General features: G+C 39.7%; 1 protein-coding gene across 3 annotated transcripts in view; it reads right to left on the bottom strand.

Moving 5' to 3' along the window:
- The window catches only part of KDM2B (lysine demethylase 2B), a 117,633-nt gene that overhangs the window by 63,203 nt on the left and 42,296 nt on the right, over positions 1–12,134 (bottom strand). For all 3 annotated transcript variants that reach the window (XM_018557470.1, XM_018557479.1, XM_018557486.1), the window contains 3 exons: positions 11,978–12,093; positions 6,254–6,380; positions 3,490–3,944 (listed from right to left, as the gene is read on the bottom strand). In XM_018557470.1, the coding sequence (XP_018412972.1) occupies positions 3,490–3,944; positions 6,254–6,380; positions 11,978–12,093 (698 nt within the window). The remainder of the gene's footprint in view (positions 1–3,489; positions 3,945–6,253; positions 6,381–11,977; positions 12,094–12,134) is intronic.

Raw genomic sequence — 12,134 nt, forward strand, 5'->3', positions numbered from 1 at the left:
GATGAGGTCGGTGATGTAGCGGAGTTGTGGATGGCTTTTTATACTGTTGTTAGTATTCTCAATTGTATTTGTTGGGCGAGTGGAAGCCAGTGGAGTGTCTGGCAGAGAGGAGCAGTGGCCACCGAGCATTTGGTAAGGTGAATACGTCTGACAACAGCATTTACGATAGACTAAAGGGAGAATAGGCTGTGTAAAGGTAGGCCACTGAGGAGGGAGTTGCAATAGTCGGGACGAGAGGTAACAAGGGAATGAATTTGAAGCATTCTGGTACAATTTGTTAAGAAGACATTTTGTAAATGTCGCAGAGGTTAAGGCAGCAAGATTTGGACAATGATTCGATGTAGTGCCAAAAGGAAAGGTTAGAATACAGAGGGGACTGATTGATTGTTGTGCTGTTGACCTAGATGGGGAAGTTGGAGAAGGGGACATGGTAGGAGGAAATATTATATGCTCCGTTTTAGACAGATTGAATTTGAGGAAGTGGTGTGAAATATATGTTGATATGTCCGTGAGTAAATTAGTCATGCTTGAGGAGACAGAAGGGCTGAGCTGAGGAGCAGAGAGATAGATTTGGGTTTGTCGGCATAGAAATGGTATTAAAATGGGTTAGTTGAAAAGTGACATCAGGGGTAGCTTTGGGGATCAGGGAATAAAAAAAAAAACTAAAGAGGAAAAATACCATAACCCTTGGGACACCATAGAAAACCCTCTTAGGATCTTCAACATGCAGAAGTCCGGAAGCAGACTTAGGAAGAGAGATCGTATTAAAAGCCATGTGAAGTTATTAACTCCCCCAGGAAGGATGTATAGAAAATAGAAGGGAGCACAAGGACAGAGCCTTGGGGGACCCCTATGGAAAGAGGAAAAGGAAAGGAGGAGATAGAGGTGTAGGCAACACTGAAGGTGCACTGAGAGTCAAAGGCAGTAGAAAGGTCTAATAGTACGAGAATGGAAGTAGTGGCCATTTAGCAGTTTGCAAAGCTGACCATACACTGTAATATTTTTTTCTTTCAACTTGTGGGCTGAACGAAGAAAATATAACAGATTTCTCCATCAACGTTTACGAGCATTACATAGTTACATAGTATTTGATGTTGAATAAAGACATTAGTCCATCAAGATCAAGGAATCTCCAGCTGTTTGCATTGTATTCTGATGGTGGTCACCGGCCGCTGTCAGAGTACCTTAACAGAGCTGGTAACTCAATGGCTGCCAGCTCTGTTCTTTCGAAGATTTTCTGACCGGCTCCTTCGATCAGCTGATCAAGGGATGCCGGCCAAGAGGGTGCAGACAGCGGCACCCACTGTGCGAATATCGGCCAGTTCATCAAGAACCGTCTGAAATTTGCATAGTGTATGGTCAGCCTAAGTCATTAAATTTTAGAAGGGCAATTTCTGTGGAGTGTTGCCGAGGAAATCTAGCCTGAAAGGGGTCGAAAAGGTTGAGTAAGGTGGATTTAACGGCATTTGTTGCTGTGTGTGTGTGGTTTTTTTTGTTTTTATTTATTTATTACATGTCCACTGTTGTTTGTGTTGGTATGTCTTTAATTACATTTTGGTAAAAACTCTCCACTCGAAACCCAGAATGGTAACAGTTTTCTTATTTGGAGCCTCAGATTAAAAAGTTTAAGGCTAGGTTCAAATATCGGCGATCCTAGAACACGTGTTCCCCATTGATGTAACCCCATTGATTTCATTGGGGTTACATCTGCACGGAAATCGCACACAAAAAAAGGCACATGTACTTCTTTTTGCGACATGCACTGTGCAGTTTTTTGAACCGCGATCGTGTGTGATTGCATGGACATCATCACGGGTGAAACCGCACGATCTACCTGGTGCGACTGGGGTGCCATTACAAAATAATGCCACTGCCAGCGCGATCAGTGGTAGTGGGCGATTTTGTGGCCGTGTGGCCATCTGCACAGTTTCATGCACGTTTGCCGCATGGTCACGGATCGCCATAGTGTGAACCTAGCCTCTACATGTCTCTGTCTCTACATATTTTATGTTTCAGACATGGCCAAAAGAAGGCAAACACATAGAGACAAAGCAGTGTTGTGAACACACTGGTTTGGTCATGTGATCTCCAGCATATCACAACGATTCATTACTGGGAGTCAATCTGGGACTTGAGTGTTACAAAGAACTCAGTCATGGCACTAAGCAAGCATCCCAGGAATAAAGAATTGCCTGGTATGTAAATGCACAGAACATTATACCATGTATCTGGTGTAAATGGACAGGACCTAGTACTAATATATGCTCTATATAAAGATTAACTTTTTAAGTACCATTTTCTCTGGAGATAATTAATGTAATAATAATAGTTCAAGGCGATAAGAAAAAAAAAACATTTTTAAATAAGATTTCACTGACAAATTCAGTTGTAAAAAAAAAACTTGTTGGCCCACCTTCTCTAACATGTTCTAACCCAGAATCTTCCCTTCCAGATGCTTACTAACCTCTCAGTGACAGAGAAGGCCCCCCTCTGTGTGTACCCTCTAGTGGCACTAGTTGCAAACCTGAATGGGGCCATACTGCTACTTTAGCAATGCTAGGGTTATGGCCCCATTGGAGCATATGGGCACTTACTGCACAGGCATGGCCAGCGCCAGAGAACATTTCAGATGGAGAATGGTAAACTCCATCGGAGGCTGCCTCTATCAAGAAGAGGTAAGTAAGCATCTGGATGGGGAGGTTCTATGTTAGATTAGGTTAGGGTGCTTGAACATGTCCTCTAATGTAATAGAATATAGAGACAAAACTAAGCCCATAACATGTTTATGCCCTTCGAAGCATATCTCAACAGAAAAACAAAAATGTAATACATTGCAGCGTACCAGTCCCAGATTTGGTGGCTGCGTTTTCACTTTTCAGGCAGTACAGAAAATACCTGTTGATCTTGCCAGAAATGCAGACTGCTTGTCACTTCCTGTGCACTGAACTCAAAGCATAAACAATCTTATCTTTATTGTGTAAATGACTAATCTTATCGATCCATCGTGTAATGGAGATGACCAACGGCAGACATGTTTTACGTTCAGCCTATGTGGCAAGCATTGCTGCCACCATAAATACTATGGAGAGAAAAATTCTAGACATGAAGGGGCAAGAAGTGTTTTAATAGCAGATTTACCTGGTGAAAATAAAGCAAAAAATATCTTCGAAGAAGAAAACTAACGCAGGCACTACATCTAAGGCCTGGTAAGCTGCAACATATTACATTTTTATTTTAGGGTTTAGATACGCTTTAGAGCTGGCAGAATCAGGAGCAGCAAATGCAAGCCAAACTGCTGAATTACATTGATTTATATTTTTGCACTCTGTGGAAGAACTATAGCCGAAACTTAAATTGAATCATTATTGTACCATCTAAAATGTAATGATCAGTACTGGCATGAAAGTTGCCTATGAACAAGATCATTTATTTAACACTATATAATGATTCTTTTAGTTGATTATCTAGTATCAAAACCAATATACCAACCTTCATATCTTCCAGCAGAGCATGAGGATTTTCTATTCCATCTGGGACACATTTCTTATTTTCCGGAAGAGACTCTAGTTTCTCCACAAGGGCTTTTAAGCCCTTCAGTTCAAACTCTGTCAGGTGTGTCCACCGCGAAGCCACCTCTGTAGATGGAGATTCTGATGGGGTTTTTGGAAAGTCACTGTGCACAACAGACCTGGAGCTTTCATCAGAGTCATTAGATAGAGTTCTTTTTAAGTAGTGCATCAATGTAGCCTTTTGTTTTTTTTCTGCTGACTCTTTGCTGTCCGACTGTGTGCTATTGGGTGTCAAGGATTCATCACCTGATAGCTTGGATATCTTTTCTCCATGGTCATCTTTCTCATCCAGCGTATGAGCATCACAAGATTCTTCCTCCATTTCTAACCAGGAATCTGAGGACAAGCTGTCTATACTGGGCCTTCCTGTTGATTCTAGGACAAAAATGATTAAAGTAAACATTATTTTCCCCACTTTAAAATTACTAAGCTTGGCCTCTTATTGTCAAGTGAAAACTTGAATAGCCTTTCAAAAGTTCAGCCTACGCAAAACTGACATTTCAGCTTAAGGAGAATGATTGTGGCTTATCAAGCAACTGGTTTCTTAGACCTCTGAGATGCTATTTGCAAGTCCTCACTAGCAGGTTGACATCCTCGATCCCTGCAAAGACATCTGACCATTTTGCTGAATACTTTAAAATGTCAAATTCAAGATAAAAATTGGCATGGTTGTATAATGTGTATGCGTAATGGTTGCAGCAAGTAGGCCTCATGAGATTGAAAAAAAATGGTGGTGGCCACGCCAACTACCCGTCTTCAAGACTGAAATACCAGATTTGCGTACGCTGACTCTAACTCTCTGTAGGGTGTGGCCAGGACAGAACACCACCAAGAAATTAGATAAAACTTTCAAATGCCACCTTTCTTTGTATTCATGAAAAAGTCAATACTATTACAACCCTAGAAACCTACAAGATTGCAAATAACCATTTCCAAGAACTGTTAAAGTAAAACTAAAGTCTCAGAGTACTTCGCTTTGTAAAAGTAAAACAGGAATGAATGGGGTTTTTCCCTAATTTTGTTCATTCTGTAGACTCTTTGGGGTTGATTTACTGAAAGGCAAATGGGCTATTCTCTTTGCAAGGGAATTTGCCTTTAGCTTAGTCAATAAGGTGAAGTTCTGCTGACTTCCATCAACCAATGATGTGCAAGCAAAAAAACACTGTTTTTTTTTGTTGTTATTTTCCTAGCTTGTGATGGAGTATCCTTTGAAAAGTGAATTTTCACTAAATTCATTAAGCGAAGTAAAAATTATCTTGTAAAACAAACAGCCTATTGGCCTTTGGACTTTCTGTGGACGTTTGCATCCCCTAGCAGCAGTTGAAAAACACAGTTTTCCTATTGTTACTATGACAAACTGTATATTATATAGTATAACACTATTGGCACAGGTGCTTCTAGTCCACTAGCCCAAAAAAAGGTGACGACACTGCAGCTGACCTGAGTAGGCGTTCTCACCCTAGGACAGGAACACCTTGCTAGTGTGATTTAAATAAAATAATAATAATTATTAATTAACAGCTGGACATATAAAAAAGGATTACATTTTTGTTAGGGCTGTGCAAATTAACGATTAATTTCTCGATTAATCGTTAATCTTTTTGATCGATTAAATTTTTTTTAAAACTTTCTGCATGAGCGCCAGCAAAGGCATTGGCCTATACACATACAGCACAGCAATGAAGTAATAAAATGAACTAGGATCACACTAATCCAGCATGTTATTATTCTGAGTTCTCCCACTCAAGCGGCGGCCATATTGTGAGGCACGTGAGATTAATAACGTGCTGGATTAGTGTGATCCTAGTTCACGTTATTACTTCATTGCTGTGCTGTATGTGTATAGGCCAATGTAGTTGGATCTGTATGTGCGTTATAATTAATCAAAATTAATCGATTAAAATGTTTTTCGATTAATCAAACATGAAAATTTTAATCAGTACCAGCCCTACATTTTTTGACATTAGAAAATCATTTGAAACAGTATATTTGGTTGAAGTGCTGTGGCTTAGATACACTTTTAATTCACTGCAAAGAGAACAAATATTAAGCAAAAAGAAAACCACTGGTATAGTGGGTATATATTAATGTAACCTAATGGCTCACACCAAAGGTGCCAGTCATTGTAATTTGAGAGAGAGCAGGAACCTCAAGTAGCCAGTAAGTAGCCAGAAATGTAACATGTAACTTCATTGTCTACCATGCAGAAAGTTTAAAATTAATTAGATGCGCTTCCAATTTTTTTTAGGCAGGTTGTCCAGCCCAAGATATACACATTGTTTATCACCTGGTGATCTTTGTTCTTATTTCAGACAATAAAGTGCAAATCCAGTTACAGACCATCATATAACCACAGATGCAGTCTTTCGCATAACTGTATTTTCCACCTTTGATGTTCAGTGTCTGATCAGGGAGATTATGGGCACAATGTATTGTTACATCCTTAACGGCCATGATATTTAATCTAAATCTGAAATATGCAAATACAGGATTATACAAATATTCAGAACAATACAAATATTTATAGATATTTTAATCCAATCAATCAGGTTCAGTCCAATAAAGTTCTGTGAAGTAAATGAAATGGTCAACCAGTTATCTATCAAGCTGATAAAGCACATTAGGATTCCAGCCATAACAAAGACTTAATACAGTCACGAATGTTTTGCTCACAGTGCACTTACCAAATAGCATTGATTCCTTTTGATACTCCTTGTTAAGGTAACAGCGGTTGGTTAAAGTGCAAACATATCTCTCCAGGACATACCAGCACATTTCATAATAGAAAGGATAGCGGAATTTGGCATGCACCTGAAAAGAACCCAACAAAGATTACCTACGACATCAGTGCTGACTGAGATCAAGTTATCATAATTTTACTGTTAACAACTTAAAAGTATAACACAAGAATTTTTTTAAAAATATTGCTACTACAGTTCACCTTTTAAAAAAGCTGTTCACATCAAGGGGCTCCATAAAAATTGCATTATAAAAAAGCACCTTCATGAAATGATATGTAAACACACATGTACAGGTAAAGCAAGGTTTTTTTCTGGGGTTGTAAAGGCAATGTCATGAAAACCCTAAAAACCCTTGAAAAACCTTTGAAAGCTGACAAAGGTTAACTGTTGAAGTATAATCCACTGTTACTGGGGAAAAAAACCTCCCTTGGCCACCTATATACATTGCAAATATTTTAGCAAGATCATCCAGCTATAGCCACATGGAAAGTCCCAGTGTTGTACTAAGAGAACAACTGCTGGAGAAATCCATGAGCCAATGAGATTAGCAGAAAATTTAATTTTCTGGGTAAGTTCTGTACACCAAGGAAGCCAGGGTTCATTTTTTTACCAGTTTTAGAAACATTCATGTGGGTGTTATTTTGATATGTACCACCTACCTAAACATTGTTGCTGACCACGTACACCCCTTCATGGGAACTGTATTCTCTGATGGCAGTGGCCTCTTTCAGCAGGATAATGCACCCTGCCACACTGCACAAATGGTTCAAGAATATTTGAGGAACACAACAATGAGTTTGAGGTGCTGACTTGGCCTCCAAATTTTCCAGATCTCAATCGAATTACTGTATTTTGTGCTCCATAAGGCGCACCTGACCATAGGACGCAGGGAGGGTAGGGTTCTGTGACAGCTGCAGTTAGTGACAGCTGAGACAGGTGGCGCTGTGATTACAGCGCCACGGTCTCAGTGATCACACAGAGCAGACGAAGAACTGGCGTTCTTCGTCTGCTCTATGGTGAGCTCCTATGCCGTGGTCACGGGTCCCCCAGAGGAGCGGGGGCCCCCGAAAACCACGGCGGGGGCGGACACGATTGCCGCCGCCGCTCGATTTGATACAAGTGATCTGATTAGATCACTTGTATTAAACAAGCAGCGGCTCCCACTGTACATTTAGCTCTGCTTGTCCGGAGCAGGGCTGAGTTTACAAAAAAACTACTCGCCAGGCGCCCGAAACTGCATGTCCCGGGGGTCGGGCGATAGGGATTCGCTCCATAAGACGCACAGACATTTTTAGTGGGAAAAAGTGCGTCTTATGGAGCCAAAAATACGATAAGCATTTCTGGGATTTACTGGAAAAACAAGTCTGCTCCATGGAGGCCCCCACCTCATAACTTACAGGACTTAAAGGATCTGCTACTGACGGCTTGGTGCCAAATACCACAGCATACCTTCAGAGGTCTAGTGCAGTCCACGTATTGACGGGTTAGGGCTGTTTTGGTGACAAAAGGGGACCTACTCAATATTAGACAGGTGGTCATAATGCTATGGCTAAGCAGTGTATATGCTACATGAATTGTGGTGTTACTTTTTAGGAGAGAACTGTGTGCTTGTTTTATGTGGTTTAGGCAGTCCTGTCAATCACAGGACCCATACTGTATCTTATTATCCTTTTAGAAGGCAAGAAACTTTTGAGACTGACTGATGTGAGCTTGATTAATGAGTCGTCAGGGTGAAAGGTGTAGCAATACAAAAGCCTCTTTATTATCATGTATTCTTCATATGACCACTTCTATTCTCTTCTCAGCTATATGGGCCAAATGTCCTTTAGATTTGGGCATCATGTGGACGGCAAAATCTGTTAGCAATCAGGCCATCTACAGGGAGATTGATGAAGATGTTTCCAATAGTTCAATTTTCCATAATTAAGAAGCTTAAAGTGCAACTGAAGCCCACATTTTCTTTATTAGTTCTGGATAGGTTGGAGAGGAATTAGAACACCTGCCCAGGTCTTTATTGCTGTCTGTGTCCTCATTAGGGAGATTGAACCTCCCTATTTGTCCTCGTGACCGTTACCACTAACAATGAGAGTAAATCACAATTTTTGGGTTGCCATCAGAACAAGAATAGATGGAAAATCTTCCAATGGGGACGCTAGTTCTTATGAACCTGCTGACCACCAGAAATGTCCCGCTCAATATAGATGCTATAAAATGTCACCACTATCTACGTCTATGGAGAGGATTGATTCACGGATAGGGCAGCAGTTAACTACTTTGGATCAGATAACATACACTCTATCATTCTGTGTTTAAACATTGATCAGTTCACTTCAGATAAAGTAGCACTTGCTACAGGAAACAGGCAATTACATTTTGTTCTGCCAATTTTTTCCCGCCATTACAGTAATACTCAGTGTATGAGGAAATCAAAAATTTTACATTCTGCCTGTACCCCATTAAAACTAGAATAAACACGTAATAATTTGAGTTCAGACCTCACATGGACCTTAGTGTCAGATCCCCACACTTTGACAGCCAATAACAGTGATCTGAGTGTCTCTGTGGTGACATGCAACACATGCTGCAATAGTCTTTGTGCACCCCAGACATAAAGGGAGATCCACAGAAAGCCGCTAATGGCTGTAAAAACAGGTTAATTTGCTATATTCGATGGACAAGTGCTGAGTAGCAGCTGCAGAAGTAGTACGCTGTGCACATTTGTTATGTATGTGGGGACACTGAACAGCAACACAAAGATAAAACATACACTTAAAAAAGAGGTAATGATAAAGCACAGAAAGCATAACTTAAGAGCACACATATAGCCATTGTAATTGGTGAAATGAATGTTTAATGATTCATTTCATTCAATGTTCAACAGCTGCAGTGAAATGATGTTGCTTTTGAGATAACGGTTCATTTTCTTTTCTCTGTACTTTCACCCTTTATGAAAATATTACCAGCAGCCACCATGGCAACATCTAACCACTGATTAAAGCTATCTGAGGCAACAAGAGTTAGTTAAAAATAAATGAAATAAAATGTTAAATGTCTCTATATTAAGCATCTGCCATAAATCGGAATGGTTCCATATGCAATAATAATAATAATGCTCCACACATCGCTTCTTGTGGGACACATCGGAGCAAGCATTAGAAAGTGATTGGTTTAAAGAAAATCTGTCAAGGGAGAACTATGGAAGGCCGGATTTACTGATTCCCAGAAATAACTAGGTGCCTGACTGTTATACTGACCCTCTGACTTATAGGGCCCATTTGCACCTATGCATTTTAATGCCCGTCAACGCATGTAGCCATTGTTTTCAATGGGCATAGATTACATGCATTTCCTTTTTTATGAAGTGTGTCAAGGAGCTCATAGAAGTCATGCAACATGCGCTTTTATGTCCTGTCAACACATTACAAAGCACGTAAAAAAAAAAGGATTACAACACTAACACATAGGTGTGAGGATAGCCATAATGCTTTTATAACCATCAGCTTGACATCACTAGATGCTTGTTCCAGGTCAGTTACATAGAAAGGATTGAAGCCCATGAAAGCCAAGCAAGTAGCACTTTTAGAAGGTCGCAATGGCAGCCTCTTATTTCTCTCCCGAGAGGTTTCCTTTACTGAGAAACTGAAGGTGTATTTTTAGTAATATTAATATGTTATTATTGAAACATTTACCTGAAACTTGTTTTAACCTCACTTTCAGATTTCAACTTTGTATTATTCCTATTTTAATGTAACTATCACATACCGATTTATAGACTGTCCCTCTAGTGCACCAGTAGGCAAACTAAAAATCCCATCATGCATCGGTCTCTGGGAGTCATGCCTGTGACTGTCAGAGTCTTGCAATGCCTAATGGGATTTGGAGTTTCACCCCAGCTGGACGGCTACCCCTGCTCTAGTGGCTATGTGTAGTAAAGACAGCAAACCTGTTTAACGACTATTGAGATCAAATAAAGTTTATTTAAAACCAAGAACAAAAATATTATATTGCAGCTTACCAGTCCTTAGATATAGTGGATGCATTTTATTTTTTCAGGCTTTTAACATTTATCTTTACATGGCAATCCTGCCAGTAACACACTTCCTATCCTTGGGTGACAACACTGACCATGCTGTATCTATAAGGAGCAGCTTTGTCCCCCCAGCAAAGAACTACCAAAAACCTCCACTCATCTATACAACATGATCTGTAGTTCATCGGCATAAACTGGGCGAGGCTGATAACACTGCTGTATTTCAGTTGAGCAGAAATACTGTCAGCTAAAATAGGAAGTTATGAGCTCCCTGGATTTCTGTTGCAGCATTTGTAAAAAGACAAAACACGGGGAAATGTGCATGAACTGGAGAGATGTACTGGATATATCAATTTTGCCCAGACACTTTATTCATCAATTAGTTGAGTAGATTGATAATCATGCACTGAGAGCAAGAAACAGTTAAGCACAATGACTGTGGGCAGCCCTATTAAGAAGGGCCTACAAATGTAATGAGCAAATATGGCTGCCCCCATGTACAATACTCAGTAATGATTTTTAAAACATGATCACTCATTGGTAAGATTATTTTCATTAAAGTGAACCTGTCACAAACATGGACAATTCAAAATGAACATGTGATGAAAAAATGCATGCTCTGTATATGCAAACACCCTGTAGACAACTTTTAACAGCCATGTCTACAATGAAGAGAAGCTAAACATTTCCCATTAAATATGTAAACCTGTCAGAAACCTGGGAATTTCACTGTATAGTAAATACTGCATAGTCAATTGGTGAAAAATTGTACAAGCAGAGGTTGAAAATCCAAAGTTATATGCAATTCTATCAAATAAATCCACATTGGCTCTTCGCTCTTGCAACTCCTGAGCCTCCGTATTGGTCATTAAAGTCAACTATTCTATTAAAGGTCCAACAAGAAGTTAGGAAGGGTTCAGCTCAACATTTCCAGGAAAAGTTGACATTTACCTATAACTTTAGCTTTCCATTATTGGATCTACTGATCTGTTGACATTTGGTTTTCACTTCAGGTAAACTATACTTATGCATTTGTTCATTATATACATTGCCCACGATTTTCTTTAAGCAAATAACATTACAAGTATTCAAAAACATAAGGATAAAACGACACATTTCCTTTACACAAATGGGAAAAGCAAGGCTCATTCTAGGCCTTAAATCTTTATATATCCCCAAACTGAAGAGCCTTGTATTTTACATCATCAATAAACACAGCAGTTCAGAGGTCAAATGTTATACTGTCATAGAGCTACGACATAATTATACTTTTTTTTGTTTGTGCCATATATTGGTAAGGACATATAAATGAAAAGAAAGGTCAAAGAAGGTTAAATTGATTACTCAAGGGCCTTGCAGCACGGAACAGCTTCCACGCATTGATCAGAAAAATAACACCAACTGCAAAAGAAACATGGATGTCAACCACCACTTGGGGGTTTTTCGACATCATAATTTGCATTATTGTGCACGTCCTAAAGAGTACAATGAATACCCAGTCTGTAAAACGGAGGGAAAAAACACGTTCTCATTACCTTTCTTCATGGGTTGGCTTTCATCCTGGAAAAAGAAACTTACTAAATGAAAATAAGTGTCCTCTGAAACCCCTACCCCCATAAGAACTCCAATAACCTTACCCTTGTTCTGTCTTCGATCTCAAACACACGAAGTTGCATGGGAATATTAAAGCTGTGCAGTATGTTGCCACCAAACACCAGAGAGTCTGCTGGAGTGTACACGGCGTGAATCCATCCTAAAATCAGAAAGTAAGCAGCAGTAAGAAGGGCTGCAGAC

Source organism: Nanorana parkeri, unplaced genomic scaffold, assembly GCF_000935625.1.
Source record: "Nanorana parkeri isolate BGI_ZX_2015 unplaced genomic scaffold, ASM93562v1 scaffold13, whole genome shotgun sequence".
Classification (NCBI taxonomy): domain Eukaryota; kingdom Metazoa; phylum Chordata; class Amphibia; order Anura; family Dicroglossidae; genus Nanorana; species Nanorana parkeri.